General features: G+C 46.7%; 2 protein-coding genes across 4 annotated transcripts in view; one reads left to right on the top strand and one right to left on the bottom strand.

Annotated features, from left to right (window-relative positions):
* Positions 1-2,315: 2,315 nt before the first annotated feature.
* Positions 2,316-12,872, bottom strand: n6amt1 (N-6 adenine-specific DNA methyltransferase 1). Of its 3 annotated transcripts, none has more exons than XM_042334265.1 (7): positions 12,821-12,872; positions 8,838-8,975; positions 8,118-8,204; positions 7,661-7,751; positions 7,186-7,269; positions 6,206-6,347; positions 2,316-3,080 (listed from the first exon to the last, which is right to left on the bottom strand). In XM_042334265.1, exons 2-7 carry the CDS (start codon positions 8,963-8,965, stop codon positions 2,974-2,976), a joined length of 639 nt encoding a protein of 212 aa, XP_042190199.1. In that variant the 5' UTR covers positions 8,966-8,975; positions 12,821-12,872; the 3' UTR covers positions 2,316-2,973. The 3 variants fall into 3 exon arrangements, with proteins under 3 accessions (XP_042190199.1, XP_007901739.1, XP_042190200.1); XM_007903548.2 differs by lacking the exon at positions 12,821-12,872 and adding an exon at positions 11,261-11,455; XM_042334266.1 differs by lacking the exon at positions 12,821-12,872 and adding an exon at positions 9,509-9,537.
* Positions 12,873-13,021: 149 nt separating this feature from the next.
* The window catches only part of urb1 (URB1 ribosome biogenesis homolog), a 43,996-nt gene continuing 30,576 nt past the window's right edge, over positions 13,022-26,441 (top strand). Inside the window, 13 exon segments of the mRNA XM_042334225.1 lie at positions 13,022-13,183; positions 14,781-14,920; positions 15,789-15,940; positions 16,310-16,442; positions 18,133-18,229; positions 18,926-19,011; positions 19,281-19,406; positions 19,985-20,115; positions 20,518-20,645; positions 20,648-20,712; positions 21,489-21,626; positions 24,857-25,030; positions 25,786-25,918. Of these exon segments, the coding sequence (XP_042190159.1) occupies positions 13,045-13,183; positions 14,781-14,920; positions 15,789-15,940; positions 16,310-16,442; positions 18,133-18,229; positions 18,926-19,011; positions 19,281-19,406; positions 19,985-20,115; positions 20,518-20,645; positions 20,648-20,712; positions 21,489-21,626; positions 24,857-25,030; positions 25,786-25,918 (1,642 nt within the window). The 5' untranslated portion in view covers positions 13,022-13,044.

The raw sequence follows: 26,441 nt of genomic DNA, 5'->3' as shown, positions 1-26,441 counted from the left end.
GGCGCTTGTGCGAGCCAATCAGGAGGGCCTCAGTCTTGCTGACATTCAGCTGGAGAAAGTTGTCCCTTGTCCAGGACTTGACCCTCCATCCCCTCCTCCCCCTGCTTCCCTCCCCTCACTCCTCCCCTCCACTGCCTCCTCCACTTCCATGCCACGCTGACCCCCCCGGTTGCTTTTAGTCTCGGCATATTTTGGCTGCCGCCACCGACATGAGCTGCTTCCCCAAAATGCTCCCACCCGTCCCTACCTCTGTGACCTCCTAACCCCCTACCAACCCGTCCGCTCCCTCTGCTCAGTGGACTCCGGCCTGCATCACATCCCCCGCCTCGCCCAGCCTTCAGCCTCTCTGCCCCCACCCTTTGGAACTCCATCCAACTCTCATTCCGCCTCGCCTCACCCCCTCCCTTGCCTCCTTCAAGATCTGTCTCAAGACCCTCCTTTTCGACCGTGTCCCCTACCCTCCCCGCCCTCCACCCCTCCTGATCCCAACCACCAGCCCGGGTGCAGATCCCTGACTGTCCAGTGCCTTGGGACGTCCTCCTGACGTGAAAAACAAAATTTGTTGTTGTGTTTCTCACAATATCTGTGTCCCGCACTTTCTGCCCCACCATTGGATCGAGCATTCAGCATCTCTGCTTCCACACTATCCCACAATCTGGAACTCTATCCCACAATCCCTCCACCTCACCCCCTCTCTCGCCTCCTTCAAATCGCATCTAAAGACCTTCCTCTTCTACCGTGACTTCAGTCACCTTTCCACCCCCAACCCCTGCCTTCCACCTCTCCTGACCCCAACTCCCAGCTCGGGTCCAAAAACCCCCGACTGTCCAGCACCCTAGGACGTCTTTCTGACGTGAAACGCGCTTTACAAGTGTAATTTGTTGTTGTTGTTGGACAGGCAGTCGGTCAGGACGCCAGTAGTTGAGGGTGGAGGCAGAGAGGGAGTTGGGTGTCATCCACATTCATGTGGAAATTTACCCCATGTCTGTGAATAATGTCACGAAGGAGGAGCACGAAGAGGGTGAAGAGGATGGGACTGAGGACAGAGCCCTGACGAATGCCGCACAAGATGGTGTGGGGGCTGGAGGAGAAGCCGTTAGTTGAAACAAAGTAGAGGCGGTGTGAAAGGTAGGACCTGAACAAGTCAAGGACAGAACCTTGGAGGTTGAGTTGGGAGAGGCAGTGGAGGAGGATTGAATGGTTCACAGTGTCAAATGCGGCGGAGGGGTCTAGGAGGCAGAGGGAACCCTGGTCATACATGGTCAGGATGTCATTTGTGACCTTGACCAGAGCAGTTTCCATGCTGTGGGCAGCAAGGAAACCCGATTGGAGGGGCTCATGGAGGGAGTGGGAGGAGAGGAAAAAGCGAAGTTGGGAGACAACAGCTCTCTCAAGGACCTTGGACAGAAAAGGGAGGTTGGAGATGGGCCGGTAGCTGGAAAGCTGTGTTGGGTCAAGGGAAGGTTTCTCCAAGGTGAGGGTGATAGTGGCTGTTTTGAGGGGGGTAAGAAGTCCCAGATGACAGGGAGAGGTTGATGATGTTAGCAAGTAGTGGGGCAAGGAGGTGGAACTGGGATTTAAGGAGAGGGGTGGAGATGGGGTCCAGGAAGCAGGTGGTGGACTTCATGAAGGATATGGTGGTGATAATGGAGGAGGGGGTGACAGGTTCAAAGGTGTGGAAGGAGGGATGGGTTGTGTTCGGAGTGTGTGTGTGGGGGGGGGGGGGGAGGGGGAGTATGATATCATTGACAGCCAGGGTCTTGAAGCAGATGGAGGGGACATTTTGAAGGCCAATGAGGAGTGGACAGTTGGCAGGTGGATGTGTAGGATGGGAGGGCGTAGTGGATTGATTGGCAGGGAGGGTGGGGACGCAGATGAGGGAGAAGTTAGCCCCCGGGATGGGTCCAGGGTGGCTTGCGCTGGTGGTGGGGTATGGGGCAGTCGGTATGGCTGCTGCTGGACAGCCAACACTGAATACCACGGTGAGCCCGGCGGAGGATTCCCAGCCTGGAGCAAAGGGAGGCAGTGGTGGGGGGACATAGGAGGCGGAAAGGGCGGAGAGAGAGCAGGACAGAGCGGGAGAGTTGCAAGGAAGGGGACATTTTGAGGGAGGGTCAACTCAGATCTTCGACCATTGTCTTCGACCGTGCCTTCAGTCACCCTCCTACCCCTACTCTCCCTGCCCTCCACCCCTCCTGATCCCCACCCCCAGCTCAGGTCCAAATCCCCGATTGTCCAGAGCCTTGGGATGTCCTCCCGATGTGCAAGGCGCTATACAAACATAATTTATTGTGGTTGTTTACACTGCAGAATTTTACAAAAGTTAATCGTAATTTGGAATCTCGGTTTCCCACCGTGCTTTTTGTTTTTAAAAGAGACACCTCGGAGAACCAGCTAGGACATTGATGATTTCCAGTCCTCTGTGATTTATGAAAGAGCTGGTGTGTTTCTTCCTAAAACAGCCAGCTAAACACATTTTTCACACTCGGAATGTACAGTGGTAATAAAATATCTGGCTCCAAGGTTCAATTTGCCCTGTGGTTACAACGGTTTAGGAACCGTTAATACAGGAACTTCCTGCTTTCCACGGGAACATGGAATGGCCTCCCAGTCTGGCTGCTCTGATGGGAGTGTGCGTGGCTTGGAGTTTTTTTGCAGCAAATGCACTCCCGCAACATACTCAACTCTTCCAGTTGCAAGGCGGTGTATGCAGAATTTCCTCTTGATCACGTCTCCTGCATGCCGACTTCCTGAAGTGGTCATCTTCGGAGAGAAGAGTATTGATCCAACTCCTGTGTTCTCCCAGAGGAAGCTTCGACATTCCACAGGATTAAAAGATGTGCCATGATCTAAGAAAATGGCAGAACAGGCTCAATGGACCAAACGGTTCGTTGAGCAACTGTGGGACCCATCTCTTGACTGGAGTTTCTTGATAGGCATCAGGAAATTAGGATGGTAACATGGACTGAATTATCAGGCTTTCCAGAACTTCAGCACCGAAAGGTGTTCTCTCCCAGCTTGTCTAGAAATAATCACAGTCCCCTTCAACCCAGATTTCCTCAGCAACTGTTTGATCTCCTCTGTAAAAGAACATAAGAGAGATGGAAATAGGATGTCTGGCCTAGAGGTAAATATTTTTCCTTGGTGCTTGTTAAAAATCAACTGACCCAAATCAATGAATTAGAAAAGTCCAGCGTTTACAAAATTCAACTTAAGAAAAGAGTATGGGTCATTACTTAGGTAAAGCCGATCTGTTGGACTTCAATCCCCAATCTGCAGTAATTTTGCAGATTGACTGCCACGTTTTGCCCACAAAATACAGTTATTCCACTTTACAGTATATTTTGTTAAACACTTTGAGACATCTTGAAGACGGGATAAGGCACTATATCAAATGCAAGGATTATTATCATCATTATCATCATCATCAGGATGCTACTATTGGCTTCATCACCCCTGGGCTAGGGAAGGGAATGTTTAAAAAAANTCAATCAGGGTTCCTGTACTCGATTGCTATCTCCTCTGTAAAGTAAGGGAACACAACAACAACAAATTACATTTGTATAGTGCCTTTCATGTCAGGAGGATGTCCCAAGGCGCTGGATATAAAGGATATGAACACCCATATAAAGGGAGCATCTGTGTCTCCGTAGATCAAATTTAGTGAGATGACAAGACCTCACTGAGATGCCCACTTTGCTCACTAGTGAAGTGTATCGATGTACAGAAGAGCATGGAATTGTAGGCCAACATGAGTCATGGGGTTTAGGAGGCAAGGAAAGGGGAAAGACAAGGAAACAAAGGAAAAGAATCAATCTGACGAACAAGAAGACAAAAGAAACTCCGATACAAGTGGGATTTTAATTTGAAAATCTTACACAAAATCTATTCCTTTCCCTTAACACTATTTCTACTACTTGAACTGCTACTCCTCCGCAGAAAGGAAACAAACAGTTTGAAGGACAGGTTTGGGACACACACCAAGAAGAACTTTGTTAAGGAGTACTTAACAACTGGAAAGATTATCAGGGAGAGTGGTGATACCCAGCCTGCTCCAGTGGTTGGGCCTTCAGCCTCTCTGCCCCCACCCTTTGGAACTTCATCCCATAGTCCCTTCGCCTTGCTCCCTCTCTTGCCTACTTCAAGGCACGCCTCAAGACCCTCCTCTTCAACCAACCTCCTACCTTCTTCGTGCCTTCAGCCAACCTCCTACCACCCCCCCGTTCAGATCTTAATAGTGTTCAGCGCCTTAGGACGCCCTCCCAATATGAAAGGCGCTTTACAGGTGTATTTTGTTTTGTACCCATACTCTCCCTGCCCTACACTCCTCCTGATCCCAACCTCCAGCTCGGATCCTAAGCCCTGACTTTTCAGTGCCATGGTGTAAGAAGAGGTTTAAAATCGTTATTAAAATTATTGTTCAATACCTCAAAGCGTATGTAAAAGAACTGGGACAATCTTGATTGATCTTAAGGAATACAAGAGAGAGAATTTGAACCAAATGGAGTGAGGTCTGTGTTTTTCGATTCTGTGATATTTTTGATGAAGACTTGATGGGATAGGTGTTATTCCTTTCCTTATTGGAAGAATGGTGTCTAACAGTCTATCTCAAGTAAATGAAATTGACTTAAGAGACTCTACAACCAACTAAGATGACCCAAACGTCAACATTCACAAGATCAGAAATGTGTGGCTTCGAGTTAACCTAACATTGCCCTGATTAATTGAACTCTTGGTGCCTCGCAATCTGGTTGTGAGAAGATTTTTTGACTTCAAGGTGTCAATTAAGACAATTAATTGCCAAAGTGAACTTTTCATACTTGCTACCGGAGGCTTCGTGAGGGAACTCCCAAATTCCTGAGATTAAACCTTGATAACCTTGGGGCTTCCCGTGTGTGGAAAGATGATTGGATGGATCAATCCAGGAATATGATTGGGCAATCAAACTGAACTTTGGTTGGGTGGAATGGCTCATGATCATTATATGTCCGAACTTTAGGGTATAAAAAAACTGATCAAATGTTAAGAGGTTGGACACTGTGAGATACTGGATCCCATGGGCCTTGTGGGTTCACAGTTAAACAATTAACCAAAGGATGATTGGTGTGTTGAGAGTCCCCAAAGAAAGTCGAGATGAGCCTGGCATGAATCATCTTCTGCAGTTGTAAGCATAAAACTTGTCACTGTTTAATAACCTTCTTTTTGATTTATAAAGTAACCCTTTGATTTATCCATTGCCTCTGTCTACGATCTTACCTCAGGGTCATACCACATAAAAACCTTACAATGGGACTTCCTCCTGACCCAAACGGTGCTATACAAATGTAATTTGTTGTTGTGTTGTTGAAGGGCCAGGCATTTAGGAAATAGTTTGATGCAACAACAGGAAGCCGATGATGTATTTTGGAACAATACGACCAAATAGGCCAATTTACCTTCTTCATCTAGATCTATCTTGTAACTATTGGATTGTGTTACTGCAATAGATTAATTACCTCGGTATTTTTCCTACTGTACAAGCACCTACGGTGACATGGGAGTAAAACTGAAAATACTGTTTCACTAAACACTAAAACTATCAGTTTAAGCCTCGTGGATTAAGAAATGGTTTACTGTTAGAATTACCAATGTTAATGTGATGCCAATAATTGGTCAAATAAAACTTTGAAGTTTCCTATATTTTGCTGAAAGGACAAAGATTTCCCCTTTTCCCAATATGTTGAGGGCAAGAGAGAAAAAGATCCAGCTTGACAAGAGAATCACTGATACAAATATATGTTCAATATGTTGACACTCTCCTCTTCAAGACTTTATAATAATAATAATCCTTGCATTTGATATAGCGCTTTTCATGTCTTCTAGACGTCCCACAGCGCTTCACAGAATATACTGTAAAGTGAATTGACTGTATATTTGTGAGCGAACACGGCAGCCAATTGCGCACAGCAATGTCCCACAAAGTCATGAATTGAAAATGACCAATTTCTTATTGTTTTGTTTTTTTGGAGGGATTATTATTGGGCGTGTGGAGTAAGGAAACTTGCCCAAGGTTTCGCCCTGCCTGGAATTGAACTCAGGTCTCTCACTTGCAAAGCGAGTGCTCTAACCACTGAGCTACAGGACTCCACTTTGGCTTCATCATTCAGCTAAGGGGCTTTTGGCATAAGATACGTTTTAATACTCGATCTTATGCAAGCACTCTTACCTGGATTATTTTCCTGAACTACAACCAGATAAAACAATCCATGACTGGAAAGAAGGCTTGGAACATGTGGAAAAAGACGATCCATGACCTCACGACCTCTTTCTCCTCCAGCCCAGGAGGCCTCTATGCCGTTACTACCTACCTGAAAGAAACAAGAGCAGGTGCAAAAAAGGTCAAGCTCTCTCAAAGAAAACATTTGAAGTTTAAAACTCAACCAAGTTATAAATATAATAATAACCCTTACACTAATCTTGTGGCTTCCATATCGTGAGGATGTTTCAAACCACTGCACAGGATATACCGTGAAGTGCAGTCACTGGATAGTTTGTAAGCGATCATGACAATCAATTTGCGTACAGCAAAAGTCCCACAAACAGCCATGAAGTGAATGACCAATGTTATCTGGGGGATTGTTGGCCACGACACCAGGAGAAACAATGTAGTGCCATGGAATTAACCTGAACATGCAGGTAGGATCTTCGTTTAATGTCTCTCCAAAGGACAGCTTCTCCAACAATGCAGGACACCCGCAGCAATGCATTAGAGGGTCAACCTCGCCTATTTGAGTTCAAAGTCCCAATTTGAGGTTTGAACCCATAATCGCTGACTCAGAGACAAGAGTGCTACCAACTGAACCAGGCTGATACACAAATACTTCTAAGTTCTTCCTGGTACTTACTCTGACCTTTAACAGAGCATATGTGTGCAGAGCATCTCTTTACTAGAAGCTGTGGTACATCAAAGACTTCTCCTGCAAAGCTAATTTGTGTGTGTATATGATCTGAAACTGCTGTATTTTAGAATAGAAATGTTAATATACCACAAGCTCACAGACACATCTAGCTTCAAAGCTGCCACTCACCTAATTTCAAATAGTTCTGCAATTGTAGAATTGTTCATCATTTAAGATGCAGAATTTCCCTATTCCAAAAGCTGCAATTATATACAGAGATGAAATTACTGTTCACTTTCGTACTCACTTCTTCCAAGGGGGTCACAACATAAGGTGGATTAAATATTAACACATCAACTTGATTTTGTAGTCGCGGCAACAACCCTGTGATCTGTAATAGTCAAAAAAAAACAAGACAGGCAACTTCAGTTAATTTATCTTGAACTGCTGCATCCAAAGTTCAATGCTAACATTTGAATCTGTTAAGGGCTCAATTCATAATCTCCTTGAAGATATTTGTTTCTCTTCAGCATGTCAGTCAAAAGGACAGGAAGGCAACTTACACTTGATCTGCGAAGGGCTGCCTTGACTCGAGGTTGGTCCTTCACTCACGTTTGTCCTCAATCCCTCCAAGAAAGCACCTGGCCTCTGCTCTGTGCCACTCCAGAGGAGCACAAAGGCTGCTTCACCAACACATAGTATATAAGCACATCCCATGTGTTGCCACCTGGAAATCACTAAGCCCATCTATATTTTTAGACTACCTGTAGTGCATTACTTACCAAGTCAGTGATAATTGGCTGGATGTTCACACCATTCCTTTTTGCAGTCTCCACTGTACAAGCAGCAGCCAGGGGATTAATGTCTGTACAGCTACGAATAAAATAAATTTGAAGATGCGTGATCAGCACTTAGGTACTTTCTCTAGATTGTGAGCAACACACAGGAAGCGACTTCAGCAGCGACTCAATTCGACAAACCAAAGTCAACCATCTTTTAGCACTTCATTTTAAGATGCAAATCTGAACTAATGGACGCAGAACACTATTATGGTTTGCCCTGTACTTGTCAAGAAGAAACCAAACCAATTTCCCTTTCTAAGCCCCCATTAAATAACATAAACATACAAGGCAGATTTTGAAAACAGGGTCTTACCATCGATCTTTATTGCAGCCAAAGGAAATCAATTTCTCTGGCTTTATCATGATCATGCAATAATGTATTGGAGGAGCTACTTACAGATAAAGGGACTTGGACCCAACGATGGAAGCCAGAAATACCGAGACAACACCAGACCCTGCTCCAACCTCAAGGCAGATTCTGGGGCTGGAAAATGAAATAATGAATGGGACTCGCTTGTGGATGAATGAAGTTCGCAGATAATCAAGAATCATCAACCCACAACCTTCTGAGTCAGGGGCGAGAGTGCTACCGAGCCAGGCTGATACATCCCTTGCCAATCTTTGACAAGAGTGAAATACGTTTTAAAAATACTTATTCTGTTTATTTGCCAACTTGCTCCAAATGGGAGATACAGTACCCAAATGCCCAACAGTTCTTGAGTTGGAAACAATAAGCATTGATAATTGTTTTAAAACACACGAACTGAAACAAAATAGTTTTTTTTTAAAAAATAACTGAAAAGAGAGTCTTAGTTACAAATGTGATGGATGAACACAGTTTGCCAATGACATCTGGTGGCAGGACACAGAATTCTGCATCAAACTTTGGCCGACTTCACTGAATGTGGATCACAAGATAGGGTCTTTTGGTCCCATTCAATGTCACCCGACCACCTCATGCGTCAACATTGCAGCACAATTTTTCCTTTCCATAGTATTGAATCCAAATGTCACTCACTTACTGGTAAGCATATAAAAATATCGATGAGAACACCTACTCAATAATAAATATTCCGCTGCCTATTATTTTTGACCCCCTCCCCCAAGCATAGCTTACCAGTGACGGGTTATTTCCTTTACATCTTTTTCTAAAGCGTCCATTAAAAGAAAGCTATCCTCCGCTGGATCATACACGTCAGCATAATCCCCACAGCCAACATGGGAACTATAAGGCGTGGAAAACATTGTACAGTTTCTAAGAAGAAAGCAGAAAGAAATAACCTTTTATCAGTGTGGTCATATACTCATTTATTAGTCCACAATATCTGGTATTTATTTCTCAGCAGAAATGCAAGCCCTGATTAAGACCTAGCATCGTGGTTAACTGTAATGTACAGGTATTAATCACAAAATGTGCACCATCCACTGAACACCCAAAGTGTCAGCTTGGCTCAGTTGGTAGCACTTTGGGTGAGAAAGTTGTGTTTTTTTTAAAAAAAGGGAGTTTTTCCCGGTGTCCTGACCAGAGATGCCCCCAAATAAAGTTTGTCATTCACTTCATGATTGTTTGTGGGACATTCTTGTGTGCAAACCTGGCTTTAATATTTGCTTAATTTACAGTATATCCTATGAAGCGTTTTGAGAAGTTCTCTCAATGTGAAAAGGGACCCTGCCAAATGTAAGGATTATTATTATTATTATTATTATGAAGCTTAAAAACATTGTCAATATTTTTGGCAGAATTGTGCACTGCCAAAAAATAAAAATATTTTATTTAAAAAAACATACCGTTTGCATTTTGCATACAGTCAGCCAGCAGATAAAAATCCAAGAACTCAGCCAAACTGAAAGAACTTAAATGATGGCTAAAATTTTGCAAAAAAGGTTTTGGTGTCATTGTTTGGTTTAATCCACAGAAAGGTGCGAAGAGACAGTTTTGTTTAGTATAACTAGGCATAAAGGTGTCAAAAGAGCTTCTCCAACAGCGGAAATCAACAGGGACTTGACATAAGTTTGTCGGATGAAGAGGCTCATTCATTTACAACAATAACAACAACAAAATTACACTTGAATAGCGCCTTTCACATTGGGAGAACGTCCCAAGGTGCTGGAAAGTCAGAGTTTCGGACCCGAGCTGAGGGTTGGGATTGGGGAGGGTGGAGGGCAGGGGGGAAGCAGAGTGATCAAAAGTACAGTCGAAGAGGAGGGTCTTGAGATGGGTCTTGAAGGAGGCAAGGGAGGGATCGAGGCGGAGAGACTGCGAGATGGAGTTCCAGAGGGTGGGGGCAGAGTGGCAGATAGCATCCTGCCAATAGTGGGGCGGGCGAGGTGGGGGACGTGAAGTAAGCCAGAGCCCGCTGAACGGAGGGAGCAAGCAGGATGGTCGTGGGTCAGGAAGTCACAGTAGTAGGGGGGAGCAAGGACATGCAGGGCTTTGAAGATGAGGACTAGGATCTACAACTTGCACTTAAAAAACAAGACAGTAGAACAAGAGGACACAGATTTAGGATTGTATATCTACTTATCTAGCATAGTTTATGCCTTGTGCTTAATGAATGGAGATAACATAAAGATAAATTAAGGCATTGGGGGATTATTTTTTCTGTCAGTCGGGATCTGAAACATGCGGAAACCCATCATCATACTTTGGAGTCCTGTAGCTCAGTGGTTAGAGCACTCGCTTTGCAAGCGAGAGACCTGAGTTCAATTCCAGGCAGAGGGCGAAACCTTGGGCAAGTTTCCTTACTCCACACACAGCTTAATAATAATCCCTCCAAAACCAAAAACAATAATAAAATTGGTCATTTTCATTCTACGACTGTTTGTGGGACATTGCTGTGCGCAATTGGCTGCCACGTTCGCCCACAAATATACAGTCAATTCACTTTACAGTGTGTTCTGTGAAGCGCTTTGGGACGTCCTCCCGACGTGAAAAGCGCTACATCAAATGCAAGGATTATTATTATTATTATTATTAAACAGTATCTAAACCAGACAGGGATTTCCATGTACCCCACCTACACATGGAAATTCCAGATAGATTGTTGGAATGCGCACTCTCTCCCTGGAGGGACGCATCCTGCTTTACCTAATTCCAGAAAGTATTGGATCCAGGTTGGCATAAAGCCAAGGCTTGGGAACCCCAGAGTATATGTTGGGTACTGTTGGAGTCTAACCAGCTAAAACCGCATAGCTTGTCATTGATATTGCTGTCCGGCAAGCTTTCTTGCTGCTTGTCCTGCTAGGACCACCCTACTCGTCAGGGCTTTGGCTTGCAAGGTCAACAGGAATTGAGTAGGGTTGAATTCCTGCCCCCCAGTGACTGATCTGCCCTTCCAGGTCCTGCCAATGAGCCAGGCTGACTGTGCTGTCATCAAATGTTTATCTTTCTCTCAGCAGTGCCCTGGAGTACCGTGGACCCGCCTCGCTCAGGAACCGCACTACAGAGACGGTCACAGAGGAGGGCCGGCTCGATTCCGACAATCCGTTGACAAACATGTCACCTTGGAGCCAATTCAGCTCCAGGGAGACCCCGCTTACCCCGTCCCACAGGAGGATAGTCGCTAGTTGATCCCACAAACACATCCCACCAGTTCGACATCCCACAAACGCGGGTTTGAGCCTTCACTCTGTGGACGGCAGGTACAAGGAGGAACTCCCTGCAAACTTCCTGGTGGGCAACACATCTCAGTGTGAAATACGTGAGAGCATGTGGTGCCCTCAGTTGTTGCTTGTGTGTGGAGAGGGGTAGAGGCTGGGACGGGGACGGCTGTGGAGAGGGGTAGAGGCTGGGATGGGGGGTGTGGAGAGGCGTAGAGGCTGGGATGGGGGGGTGTGGAGAGGGGTAGAGGCTGGGACGGGGGGAGGGGGCTGTGGAGAGGGGTAGAGGCTGGGATGGGGGGGGGGGTGGAGAGGGGTAGAGGCTGGGATGGGGGGGAGAGGTGTGGAGAGGGGTAGAGGCTGGGATGGGGGGGGAGAGGTGTGGAGAGGGGTAGAGGCTGGGACGGGGGGTGGGGGGGTGGAGAGGGGTAGAGGCTGGGATGGGGGTGGGGTGGAGAGGGGTAGAGGCTGGGACGGGGGGTGGGGGTGTGGGGAGGGGTAGAGGCTGGGACGGGGGGTGGGGGGTGTGGAGAGGGGTAGAGGCTGGGACGGGGGGGGGGGGGTGGAGAGGGGTAGAGGCTGGGATGGGGGGGTGGGGGGGTGGAGAGGGGTAGAGGCTGGGACGGGGGGTGGGGGTGGAGAGGGGTAGAGGCTGGGACGGGGGTGGGGGGTGTGGAGAGGGGTAGAGGCTGGGACGGGGGGTGGGGGGGGTGTGGAGAGGGGTAGAGGCTGGGAGGGGGGTGGGGGGGTAGAGGCTGGGACGGGGGGTGGGGGGGTGTGGAGAGGGGTAGAGGCTGGGACGGGGGTGTGGAGAGGGGTAGAGGCTGGGACGGGGGTGTGGAGAGGGGTAGAGGCTGGGACGGGGGGGGGGGGTGGAGAGGGGTAGAGGCTGGGATGGGGGGGGTGGGGGGTGTGGAGAGGGGTAGAGGCTGGGATGGGGGGGAGAGGTGTGGAGAGGGTAGAGGCTGGGACGGGGGTGGGGGTGGAGAGGGGTAGAGGCTGGGACGGGGGTGGGGGTGGAGAGGGGTAGAGGCTGGGATGGGGGGGAGAGGTGTGGAGAGGGTAGAGGCTGGGACGGGGGGTGGGGGGTGGAGAGGGGTAGAGGTGGGATGGGGGGGGAGAGGTGTGGAGAGGGGTAGAGGCTGGGACGGGGGGTGGGGGGTGGAGAGGGGTAGAGGCTGGGACGGGGAGGGGGGGGGGGGAGAGGGGTAGAGGCTGGGACGGGGTGTGGGGGTGTGGAGAGGGGTAGAGGCTGGGACGGGGTGGGGGGGGGTGTGGAGAGGGTAGAGGCTGGGAGGGGTGGGGGAGGGGTGTGGAGAGGGGTGGCAGCCCTCCCCCTCCCCTCCCCTCCCCCCCCCCCACACACACACACAACTGTAGCGGCCCCGGAAGGTGATGATGGCGGCGGGTGGGGTGGGGGGGGGTGGGGGGGAGGGAGGGACAGAGAAACATTCAGGAGAATAACGTGGCGCAATGAACGAGGAGCAGCGGTGACCTTACCCGAGAGCGGGGCCGAGCTCTGCCCGAGTCGCTGTGACCAGCGGCGCGAGGGGGGGAGAGGGGGGGGGAGAGGAGGGGGGAAGGTGCTGAGCGGACGGACCGGTCTGAGCCGCTCCAGGGAACAGGCGGACACTTCCGGTGGACGGGCACTTCCGGCGGACGGGCACTTCCGGCGCGCTGCATGTGCTCCGTCCCGGGGTGTCGGGGGCTCTGCGTTGGGGGACATGGGGACCAAGAGGAGGCGGAGGGGCAGCGGCGACCCTGACCCCGACCCGGCAGCCAGTAAGAAGGCCAGGACCGAGCAGGACTTCACGGGGAGTCGGTTTAAACACCTGCTGAGCGCTCCTGACACCGTGACGAGAGGTGAGAGAGCATCCCGAGGCCGTGCGGTGGGGGGGAGAGGCTGTGGGGGTGATGGGGGAGAGGCTGTGGGGTTGATGGGGGAGAGGCTGTGGGGGTGATGGGGGAGAGGCTGTGGGGGTGATGGGGGAGAGGCTGTGGGGGTGGTGGGGGAGAGGCTGTGGGGGAGAGGCTGTGGGGTGATGGGGGAGAGGCTGTGGGGTGGTGGAGGGAGAGGCTGGGGGGGTGATGGGGGGGAGGCTGTGGGGAGAGGCTGTGGGGTGATGGGGGAGAGGCTGTGGGGGTGGTGGGGGAGAGGCTGTGGGGGTGGTGGGGGGAGAGGCTGTGGGGGTGATGGGGGAGAGGCTGTGGGGGTGGTGGGGGGAGAGGCTGTGGGGTGATGGGGGAGAGGCTGTGGGGGAGAGGCTGTGGGGGTGATGGGGGAGAGGCTGTGGGGGTGGTGGGGGGAGAGGCTGTGGGCGTGGTGGGGGAGAGGCTGTGGGCGTGGTGGGGGGTGATGGGGAGAGGCTGTGGGGGTGATGGGGGGAGAGGCTGTGGGGGTGGTGGGGGAGAGGCTGTGGCGTGGTGGGGGAGAGGCTGTGGGGTGATGGGGGAGAGGCTGTGGGGGTGATGGGGGAGAGGCTGTGGGGGTGATGGGGGAGAGGCTGTGGGGGTGATGGGGGAGAGGCTGTGGGGGTGATGGGGAGAGGCTGTGGGGGTGGTGGGGGAGAGGCTGTGGGGGTGGTGGGGGGAGAGGCTGTGGGGGTGGTGGGGGGAGAGGCTGTGGGGTGGAGGGGGGAGAGGCTGTGGGGGTGGCTGGGGGAGAGGCTGTGGGGGTGGCGGGGGAGAGGCTGTGGGGGTGGCGGGGGGAGAGGCTGTGGGGGTGGCGGGGGGAGAGGCTGTGGGGGTGGCGGGGGAGAGGCTGGGGGTGGGGGTGGCGGGGGGAGAGGCTGTGGGGGTGGCGGGGGGAGAGGCTGTGGGGGTGGTGGGGGGAGAGGCTGTGGGGGTGGTTGGGGGAGGGACCTGGAGGAGATGAGATAGAACATATATGGGATGATGATGAGGAGGAGGGCATCTGGTCGGAGTTGGTGGTAATCATAATAATAACCCTTGCGTTTGATATAGCGCCTCATCACGTTTTCGAGACGTCTCAAAGCGCTTCACAGGAGAGACTGTACAGTCAATTGAATTGACTGCATGTTTTGCGGGAGAAACGCGGCAGCCAATTGCTCGCAGCCGTGTCCCACAAACAGTCAAGTTGCGGGTCGGGGTGGGGATGCAGTTCGCTGGCAGTGGGTCAGATTTGGAAGCTGCTTTGCTGTCGATGGTGGGATGGGTTAGTGTGCCAGTGGTGGTGCTGGGGGTCGGTCGGTTTGGGGTGCCTGTTCCAACGATGAGTTGTATTGGGTTGTCAATGTTGGGGGTGGATTGGGATGGGGTGTTGGGGGTGGGTCAGGTTGGGCTCCATATGTTGCGGATGGGTCGGGGTGTCTGTGTTGGGGTGGGTCAGGACGGGGTGCCTGTTTTGGGGGCGGGTCGGTATGCCTGTGTTGGGGGTCAGTCGTGTGGAGGGTATTGGTGTTATCCTGTAACATGATGACTACATTTGTCCTCCCTGCAGGTTTAGAAACCTTTATTTCCTTAGCTAAGCAATTGCCGTCTTCTGAGTTGTACGATGTCGTGGAGGGATACATAAAAATCTCTGTTGACTGCACAGAAATTTTTAAACTCTTCGAGGGAGAGAGACGAGAAGAAAGTCAGGTGAGTGCAGTTGGTATTTATTGTGAATTGTGATCTCAGTGTAATGGTAGTCATTTTAGTAGCTGGAGTTTACTTTAGTAGTAGGCTGTTCACCAGACCGTATTGAAGATCACTTTGATTTCACACACGACTGGTCCTTTGCACGCAGAGAGAGCTTTAATGAAGCCTTGACAAGACCACTTCGACTAAGCCCCTTGAGTTTGCAATAATAATCTTTGTAATTTATATTAATATAGTGGTTTATCAAGTCTTTGAGACACCTCAAAGCGCTTCACATAATATGCTGTAAAGTGAATTGACTGTATATTTTGCAGGCAGAATGTGGTAGCCAATTGCGCACAGCAGTATCCCACAAACAGTGGCATATTGAGTAACCAATTATTACTATCTTTTTTTTGATGGGATTATTATCCCCGGAAAAGCGATCTGCCAATCAACTAACAACCAAGTTCCTACGTAGTGCTAGGTAAACAGGCATGTGGAGTAAGGAAACTTGCCCAATGTTTCGCCCTGTCTGGGAATTAAACCTAGGTCCTCTCGTTCGGATTATTATTATTATCTAATCGTCTCGGCCAGTTGACTATTGGATCCCAGTTCCTTTAATCTACACATGCATAGTTCGATAGTTTTCCTCACTTTGAATGAGCTGAACAAGCATTCCTTTTTCTATAAGGTCAGTTTTAATTGCATGCACACATCTTATTTTTTTCTCCAAAATAATATCTATTCTGAACCATCATTTGCTCATTCTACTGTCTATCGAGATGTTTTCTTAAATGAAAAACATCCATGAAAATGATATTTCTTGTGCCGGTTGTGCCTTTTCAGTTGGAAAATAATGCTGTTGTTTTTTCGCATCAATTTTCAGATGATTCTGATTTTTGAAGTACTGGAAACCATTTTATTGAGAACTGCCAGTGATCTTTCCCATTTTAGTGCTGTGGCTATGAACATAGTGAAGAAGTTGCTTCACATGCATATGAAATTGATGTATGTGGCACTCTACTCAGCAAATCACAGGTCAGTGATCCAATGTCAGCTGATGGTTGTGTTGTTCACAGCAATAGAAGTGAGCCATTCAGCTCATCAAGCCTGTCCTGCTTTTTTGTTAGAGCATAGCAGATAATCAAGGTGGTGGTGCCCCTTTAGTCTCCCAAGTATTAATGTCCCCCATCTCCAATTTTAGATAACTGCACAAACCAGGCATCCCGCTGTTTTATAATTGCATAGAGTTACACTGAGTGTCGTGGAAACAAACCATTCGGCCCAACTAGTCAGTGCCAGTGTTTATTACTATACATGAACCTCCACCTTTCCTATTCTATTCTCCCTTACGTATGCATCAAGTTTCCTTTTAAATGCATTGCTGATTGTATTCTATTTTAATAGGTATATCCGAGCATGCCTTAACCTAATGACAGCAATGGTGAGCCAGAGTCCAGATGCTGCACGGGATTTCTTTAGCCAGTTTGATTTCAACAATAAGTTTCTGCCTGGCTTAGTGAAAAAGAGAGATAAAAAGGTAAGCCCTTTAATCTTGAATGTCAGTTTGGCTCAAGTAGTAACGCTCTCAACTGTGAATCTGAACATTGTGGTTTCAAACCTCATGTTGGAACTTGAACATGCTGTCCAGGCTGTTGTTTCAATGTAGAACGAACAGAGTGGTACGTTGTCAAGCGAGACGTTAAATCTTGGGTTTACATTTGCCTGTTCAGGTGGATGTTAAAAATCCCATAACGGTATTCAAAAAGATAAGGAACTTTCTCCTGGTGTGCTGGCTAGCAGTCCCAAGCGGACCAACTCCCCAAATATAAATCTCAAAATGACAATTTGTTGGTCAATTCAAGAATACAGAATTTATATTGATATTTGCCTTTAAAGGCTTGTTTGTCGACTCCAGTCAACAGCATTTGAAAGCTGCTTCATCGTTGATCAGGTCTTCGATCTACAATCCTCGATTACCTTCACGAGCAAACTCCACCCCCAAAACATGGATTGAATCTAAAGTGCCTTTCCCCCTCAATGTGTGAGAATACAGATGACTTGGTGCTCTGTAGAGTGAATACATTGCAAGACTGATTGTTTGTGTTCTGAATGATATGGCAAGGTGTGTTGAGTCTTTGTCATCTGGGTCTATTGATTGAGGTGTGTATACTGATGCCAACCATTAGTCAGCTGATCCCTTTTCCCCTCAATGAGTGGAAAAGGGATCAGTATGGGGAAGAGGCCCTCCTGATTATCTCCCATCAGTGCCTCCACATCTCGGACACTGCAGAGTCACCATCCAGGGATGCACACTCCACCTCACTGAGCCAGTCTGGAACCTTGGCGTCTTGTATGACCCTCAAACTGTCCTTTCTATCCCACTGTCCGTGCTATGACCCACTCTACTCTGCTTTCCCTCACCTCTGCAACATTGCCAGCCACTGCCTTTCCCATCAGGCCTCCGAAACCCTCATATACGCATTTATTACATCTAGGCTCGACAATGCCACCTCCCCGCTTGTCGGCCTTCCCAACTCTTTTCTCCTCTTGCTGCAGATCATCCAGAACTCTGCAGCTCTTGTCCTCTCCCTCACCAGGCTCTGTGACCCAATCACTGTCGCCCGGCTCCACTGGTTCCCCATCCCCCAGAGGATAAGAGTTCAAAATCCTCGTCTTCAAGGCCCTCCGCGTCCTTGCTCCTTCCTACCTTTGTTAACTGCTAACCCCATACCAACCTGTCTGATCCCTCCGCTCAGCAGGCACCAGCTTGTTCAACGTCCCTCGCCTGGTCTGCCCCACCATTGGCAGTTAGGCCTTCAGCTCCTCCTTTGAAATTCCATCCCACAACCCTCTGTCTTGCTCCCTCCGTTGCCTCCTTCAAAGCACACCTCCAAATCTGTATTCGGTCACCCTCCTACCTCTATCCTGATTGCCCTCCACCACCACTGACCCCACGCCTGCTTGGGTCCAAATCCCTGACTGTCGAGCACCTCGAGTCCTGCTGACGTGAAATGCCCTGTACAAATGTAATTTGTTGTTGTAAGAGTTCATGTGTGCTGTGTCTCTGCTGCAAGCTTCTGAATCAAATATCCAATGATTTTCATAGAATTCAGTGTAGTGAATCCTCTTGTGTCCATTGTAAAACGAGACATGGACATATGGCTTTAGGATGCACATGGATTTGGGGATATTTCGGTATATAAAATTTATCCTTTGTTTTTCTGTAGGGAAAGCCTGATGTACGCATGGCTTACATCCAGTTTGCAATTTCTTTTCTAATTACTGGTGACAATACCACTATTATTCAAGTCCTGGAGCTGAACGGTATGTTTTGGAATGTAACAACAGCTTGCGTTTATGTAACGTCTTGTGTAATTCAGCCAAAACCTTGTAGCTGAATTTTATGCTTCACGAAATACTGTGCAAAGCTAATCCTATAGATCAGTCTGCGCTATTAAAAACTAAAATCCCAAAAGGTTGCAAATGCTCAGAACCTTTAAGATGAAAGAGGTTAACAGGGTCAAACTGATCTTTAGTATTGTCATTGGAATAGATTGACTGAAATGAGCAGCAACAAATCTGATGCATATACAATAATAAGTCATCCACCTCTTCCCTTTCTAGAATTACTTGAATTGTGCTTTGTTAAGGGTTGGGCACATCTGACTGAGATGTTTAAAATAATGAAGGGAATTGACTAGCTGGATACGACTCATTCCTCTGGTGGATGGATTCAAAACAAGGGGATATTGTCTTCCCAGCAGGTTAGAAATGGGATCAAAACAGGTTTCTTCACATAGAGGGTGTGAGAATGTGGAATGAAGTCCTGAAGATCTGGAGAGGTAAAATCAATACGGATATTTGAAAGGAAAGCAAAGGTATTAAGAGGTGTGACAAAAAGGCATGGAAATGGGATGGAGAGAATTGCTGTGATCTAATTAACTGGTAGGAACAGACTTCATGGTCAGAATGGGCTGTCCTTATAAGCTGCTATCGTGTAATTGTATTTTTTCTTAAAAGACTTCATTACAGATATTTTTACATCTGGACTCAAAGAGGATCGGATTTCTGTCATCAACCTTCTGCTGTCAACCCTCAAAACCAAGGTATGCTGATCTCCATTTGGATTTCTGCATTTTGCACTTAAATCTCAATTTTAGTACTGCTTTCCAACGTAGTTTATTTGTATTGGGAAATTATTTATTCTACTTTACTGACACAGGAACAATGCCTTGACACTAGGTGTAAAATGTAATTCCTGCCATTGGAAATTGCTCTACCGTAACTCCATTTGAAAGTACCTGCATTTTAGATATTCTTGTCCCTAAGAACTTTGCTAACGGAATACAATTGTTCTCTTGTTTCTGTCTTGTAGGTTGTCCGAAATAAAGCCATAACTAAAACGCAGAAGGTTCGTCTTTTCACCCCAGGCATTTTGCACCATATCGCTTCACTGTTTTGCTGGAATGGAATTGTTGATGTGGAATTGAAAAATAGCAAGGTTAGTGCCGGACGTAATTCTAATTCATTAACAATAAGAATCCCTGTGTTTAATGCAGCTCTTTATCACTTCATCAAAATGTCTCGAAACTCTTTGCAGGATTTCCTGCGCAAATTTAGATGTCAACATAAAAGGATCAGCAGTTGTACATTGAAATTCCCAAATACTTGGACAATATCTGGAGAAGCAAAGCTATAAATTCGTTGAATAATAATAAACCTTGCATTTGATGTAGCCCCTTATCACATCTTCGAGACGTCTCAAAGCACTTCACAGGGTATACTGTAAAGTGAATTGCCTGTATATTTTGTGGGTGAAACTTGGCAGCCAATTGCACACAGCTGTGTCCCACAAACAGTTGTGGATTGAGTGACCAAATTGTTGTTATTCATTTTTGAAGGATCAATGAAAAAATAATGAATGTGATCACAATGCAAATGTAAAATGCTGTACTAACTACTCTACTAAAAGGTAGAGACTGACTAATTCAATAGCGTCCTTTACTTCCTGACAGCGCTTTGGGACGTCCTCCCGATGTGAAAGGCGCTCTATAAATGTAATTTTGTTGTTGTTAACAGGATACTCAGGACACTATGGCAACTGGGGAGGCCTTAGTTCGGGAACTTGTGCATAGCTTTTTGATGGATCTTTGCTGTTCGCTGAAACATGGCATTACTTTCTATGATCCTAGTCTCGGTACAGCCGGAAGGTAAGACCTTCACCATGAAGTCACCAGTATCAAACTCATTCTGAATATTATAGCATTTTCAATTCAAAGACGTGGAGGGTAGATTTTCTGCCCAGTAAATGTAACCACCTCGCTAAGCCGGGGAGGGTGGCGAGGAAGGATTGATGATGCTCTCTATTAACCGGTAGAATTATCAACTTTGTGCTAATATTGGGGAAATTCAGACTACCATGGTATGGGGCAAGATGACTTGAAACTTTTTTACTGCACATATTTGGGGATTACAATATACGTACCCCAGATTTTTTTTCCCCCAGTGTTATTAAATTTATTGTCGTTCACAGATGCTTTGCTTGAGATCCTCAGATGGCTCCTATATTGACTGATCTGTTCTTTTGCATTTGACTCTGCTTACACTTGCAGATTGGGAAATTTGGTGCTGCTGAGGTTCTTGGTGGGTTTAAAAACTGCGGCTGAGGACGATCTGGTGTCCGACCTGGTGGTGAATATCCTAACAGTGTGCCCGGACTTATTGAACCGTTTCTTCAAAGAGACCGGTGTTCCTTCGTGCCCAGAATAAAGACAGCCTGGCTCGATAACATCAAACTGCTACGAAAGGTCAGAGGACGTTGAATACTCACTGCGTGTTGACACAAAACCACTTATTAATATATAAGCTTCTATGTTGGCAGACTGTTGGTCTGCGAAGAGAATAGCAAATTTGGAATGCAGTGTATTTATTTTTCCCGTGAATGAATTCACCACAAAGCCTCTGTTAAATGTATACAAGTAGAACAATACTTTTCGGCTGCACCAAGACAGTAGAACAAGAGGACACTTGTTTAGGGTTGCAAAGGGCAATTTCAGGGCAGACACCAGAGAGTGTCTCTTTGCCCAGAGGGTAATTAACGATTAGAACAGGTTGCCAGGAAGGGTGGTTGAGGCTGGAACGCTGGATTGATTATTTTTTTAAAAAACAGCTTGATGTTGTGATGGGAAGATAGTAAGGTAGGTGTACTGGAAGGGTGAGATCATATGGGCCAAAGTGGTGTCTTGAACAAAAATTATTCACCTCATTCACGTCATGGCTGTTTGTGGTACATTGCTGTGTATAAATTTACTGCTTTGTTTGTCTACAAATGCAGTTACCATACTTCACAGTGAAGCACTTTGAGCTTTATATTTATTTTTCATATTTATTTGTCCAGCGCTTTTGGACGTCCTCCCGACATGAAAGGCGCTATACAAATGTAATTTGTTGTTGAGGTAACTCAACAATGTGATACAACACTATCAAATCCAAAGATCATTATTATTCATTCGAGCCTCTTTAAGATGTGCTTTCCTGTTTGCCACGAGCCTTCTAACGCATTCTCTTGTGTTTACAACTCTAGATTTACGAAGCCCAACCAGTGGTTTCCAAGGCCTTCAGGACCAAGGTGTTCGTTCCAATTCCCCGCCTCATCTCTATGGTGATGGTGACAACAGTGCCTCCCGTGGCCAATAAAGTCATGTTTGCTCAGGGACTCAATGTAAGGAGAAAAGCCTGTTCTGTTATTTTATATTCCTTGATGCCTGAGACTGTTCACGATGTGCAGCAAAGTGAAACACTTATCAAGATAGTCAAACATTTCTGAATGTATCCTGACCAGTTAACTTCCTATTTATGTTCCCTGCGGTCTCTAAATATACAAAGGAATTCTGTTAAACAAAGTTGGTTAGAACAGTTGAAGTGTGGTCAATAATAATGCAACAGGACTGAACTGACTTTCTAGCCTCCTTTGTAAAACGAAATGCTCCCACGTCAGGCATTGTCAAGGAGGGTAGTTCACATGTCCGTCCTTGTGTGGTTGGATCGTGGTTCTTTCTGGCTGCTGTGGAATTAGCGTTGCTCTTTTATGTATCGAGTGACTTGTGCTTCTTTGGAACAGAAGGGCACAGTACCAAAGTAGAACAAAAAGCTATTCACAGCAAGAGGTTGCCAACAACCATAGCATGTCAGTGTGGGGAAAATGCCACTTTGGTACAGTGAAGCAAAACAAATTGTAGGGAACTTGGGAATCTGGTATTGCCATTGGAAAAGATTTTGGAGTAATTTCCTTGTCTATTCTCCCATGCTGGCTGGGCAAAATAGAAGGGTTGGGGGAAACATAATAAAATACTAAGTCACTCACTTGCAGCACTGGTATGAGTGAACGAGTGGCATGTGCCTTGGGATGTTCTGACATGAAAGGCGTTATATAAATATATATTTTGTATTGATATTTTATTCTGTAGTTCCATAACTTCATTAAGAGCTTTCAAGTATAAATTTAAATCCCATATTGGGCATTACTACTAGTGACTTGTGTTCCAGTGAGGTTATTGGTCATAGCTACAGAGTGCAGAGGAGTATAGTTTTATATCATCTTGAAAGTATTTAGTTTTATACCTACATGCTGTTTCTATAAATTGAATTAAATTTTGAAGAATAGGCAACTATAATAATCCTTGCATTTGATGCAACTAAGAATTAATTTGCAAGGCAATAATCTCTGACAAGGGCTTTGAATATAGTAGACAAAGAAATGCTTTCCAAATAGCCTAGCTCACTCGGTAGCACTCTGGGTTAGGAAGTTGATGGTTCAAGCTCCCTCGTCGCAAATTTAGTTTATACCAGAGTGACATTCCAGTGCACTCCTGAGAGATGGGTGTATTTTTGGACGTGCTGTGCTTTGGCTGAGTCTATTTAAGTGGATGTTGGAATTCTTGACAATAGTCAATTCGCCTATAAATTACACAATTACTACGTTTTACCATAAATCCTGTAATGCATTTTGAAACATCTATCTGATGTGAAAGAAAGCTATGTCAAATGCAATTATTATTTTGTATAACTAGCTGAGAGTGTTCTTGGGGTGGGGGGGGGGTTCCTGGCCGACAATCCTCCAGATTAATTGGTTACTCATCTGATGCATATTGATGGGACCTTGTTGTGGGCAAATTGGCTACCCTGCAAAACAGTCACTACACATGACTTTTTAAGAGATGTTTTAGCTTTACAAAAATGTGAGTTGTTCCTTCTCATAAGATTACTATAGACAGAGAGGAAGTTCTGAAAAGATTGACTGGGCTCAAAATTCATAAGTCACCAGGACCAGATGGGTTTCATCCACGGTTGCTATGGGAGATACGGGTTCAAATAGCAGAGGCTTTGGCCTTATATTTCAATCTTCATTGGACACAGGAGTGGAGCCAAGAGACTGGAGAGTGGCTAATGTTACCCCCCTCTACAAAAAGGGGCAGAAAGACATACCCGGAAATTACCGGCCAGTCAGCCTAACTTCGGTAATAGGAAAACTACTGGAGACCATAATCCGGGACAGAATAAATCTCTACTTAGAGGAACATGAGGTAATTAGAGACCGCCAACATGGATTTGTTAAAGGCAAATCTTGCCTAACAAATCTAATCAAATTTTTTGAAGAGGTGACTGCGAAGGTTGATGAGGGAAATGCGGTGGACGTTATTTACATGGATTTCAAAAAGGCTTTTGACGCAGAATCGCATAAGAGTAATAAAAAAATTAGAGGCCCACGGTATTAAGGGGACAGTGGCAGTTTGGATTAAGAACTGGCTGAGTGACAGAAAGCAGAGGGTGGTGGTTAATGGGCATTTCTCGAAATGGAAGGAGGTGTGCAGCGGTGTCCCCCAGGGATCGGTATTGGGACCACTGCTCTTTCTAATATATATTAATGATCTGGACTTGGGCATAGAGAGCACTATTTCCAAGTTTGCAGATGATACAAAGTTAGGTAGGGTAGTAAATAGTGAGGAGGACTGTAACCAACTGCAAGCAGACATACACAGAATGGTGGAATGGGCTGACATGTGGCAGATGGATTTCAATGTGGATAAGTGTGAGGTGATACACTTAGGTAGGAAAAATGATAGGAGGCAATATAGACTTGGTAGCTCAATCTTAAGGGGGGTGAACGTACAGAGAGATCTGGGTGTTCAAGTAAGCGAATCATTAAAGGTAGCGGGGCAGGTAGATAAGGCAGTAAAAAAGGCATTTGGTGTACTGAGCTTTATTAGTAGGGGCATAGAGTATAAGAGTAGGGAGGTTATGGTTAATCTATACAAAACACTGGTTAGGCCTCAGCTGGAGTACTGCGTCCAGTTCTGGGCACCTTACTTCAGGAAGGACATTAAGGCACTGGAAAGGGTGCAGAGGAGATTCACGAGAATGATACCAGGAATGGGGAACCTTAGCTATGTGGACAGGCTGGACTTAGGACTTTTCCCATTAGAGCAGAGAAGGTTACGCGGGGACCTGATAGAGGTCTTCAAGATCATGAAAGGTTTCGACAGGCTAGATAAGGAAAAGCTGTTTCCGCTGGTAGGTGTGTCTGTGACCCGTGGTCACAGTCTTAAGATATCTACCAAAAGAAGCAGAGGGGAGGTTAGAAGAATTTTTTTCACTCAGCGAGTTGTTCGAATTTGGAATGATCTGCCTGAAAGGGTAGTGAAGTCCGATTCGATAACAGCTTTTTAAGAGAGAACTGGAAAGGTATCTGGGGAAGACGGGTTTGCAGGGTTATGAGGAGAAAGCTGGTGATTGGGGTTAGTGAAAGTGACTTGCTCTGTCAAAGAGCCGGCGCAGACTCGATGGGCCGAATGGCCTCCTTCTGTGCCGTAACATTCTATGAAAAAATAACCGTTTGAAGAGTTTCTATGGCTGTCCAAACATTAAATGAGCTTCTGTTCTGTATTACTGCAGCTTCCAAATAAGGCCGTCCAGCACACCACTCTCTCCCTGCTTGCATTCGTTCTGAAGAGGGCTCTCAAGAATATTGAGCATTGCCTGAACGAGGACGAGTGGGAAAACTCTGAGATCTACACTCCCAGCGTGATGAAGGACGTTGCACAGCAGTACAGAGAGGCTGTAGGCAAGGTACAAATAACAGCAGCGATTGCCCAGGAACAATTGAAAGAATCAGAATTTGTTGGCAGTGAAAGAAAAGCTGGGAGGATCCCAGTAGCTGAAGTCCTGAGAAACTGGGCTATTCGCACCCAGGTCCTTATTTGAGCTTCTTCCAGATGAAAACGTTAACTCCAGGGAGGGACAAAATTTGCTCCGTGGTCACTCAAGTTTGCCTCCTGATGGGTCATTTGAAGAGTAACATTGATGGCCAGGGCATTTATACCAGTAGTGGCCAACCTTTTAGAATACATTCTCTTGATTGATTGTTTCTTCGTTTATTGCCGCGCTATGGGCATCACAGCTTGGTAGCTCCTGGAAAGAAGGCGTTGATTTGGAATGAAACTGGTGAGAATGTCGGCAGGCCTCTTCTTGACGGCACACGCGGGCCATTTCCAGCCCATGGCCCTTAGATTGGCCACCACTAATTGATACCCAAGGGCTTGAGTACAGCATCCGTTATCCTAATACACACACATTGAATTCAATGGGACGGGGTTTCGGGGATGGGGCGGGAATTGGGTGCACACAGCAAATGAGTAGTACACAGTGGGAGCTCCAGTAAAATATAGCCAAGCAATTTTGCCGTGGGTAGCACATTGTAAGCGCAGCATTTGATAAGCATTTCAGCCCGTAAATACTATGCTATAATTTACTATGGATTGAAATGTGAAATTCAAGCTTTTATTTTCTTTTTAAAAAATGTGTATTTGCTTTTCTCTATGTAGCTATTGCCAGACATGAACAACATTGTATCTAGTTGGCAATCCCTTCTTAAGAGTGAAGACAAAGGAGAAAAGAGAGATGAAAAGCAAATGAAGAACGTTCCAGTAGTGACTGATGATCTAAGTGGATTTCACGGTATGATTTCCTTCTGGGAGGAGGGAGGGAGGGATTTGTGCTTTGTTTTAAAATCTGGCAGAATAATAAAGAAACGAATAGGAGAACTGCAAGAAACAATGCTTGTCTCTTTACTAGAAGCTCTTGAATATGAGTGGTGTTTCTTGGTCAAAGTCCACTTGTCTCATTTAAATGAGCATTGTCCATTCCTTATTGATCAAACTGATCGGGTTCGTTGAATCAGTTGGGAAGAGCGATTGAAATGGAGCCACGTCACCCTCCCCCAGCTCTCCTTTGCTGGAATCACTCCCCAAGTAGGTGATCAAGAAATATAATTGGCTACAGTGAAAAGGGCAGGTTACTCTGCACCAACAAGAACTGCAGCGAGTTGGGGTGGGGGAGTCGATAGAAAAGGTAGCGGCTGAACAAAATACAAACGTTATATACAATTTCTCTCTCAGTATATTCTCGAATCTAACTTCCGGGCTATTCATTCCTCTGATTTGTGAGCTTGGCTGAATTTTTCCCGTGGAGTATATAATAT

The sequence above is a fragment of the Callorhinchus milii genome, unplaced genomic scaffold (genome assembly GCF_018977255.1).
Source record: "Callorhinchus milii isolate IMCB2004 unplaced genomic scaffold, IMCB_Cmil_1.0 Scaffold4, whole genome shotgun sequence".
NCBI lineage: Eukaryota > Metazoa > Chordata > Chondrichthyes > Chimaeriformes > Callorhinchidae > Callorhinchus > Callorhinchus milii.
The sequence above is the reverse complement of the archived record's forward strand: the minus strand, read 5'-3'. Positions and strand labels throughout refer to the sequence as shown.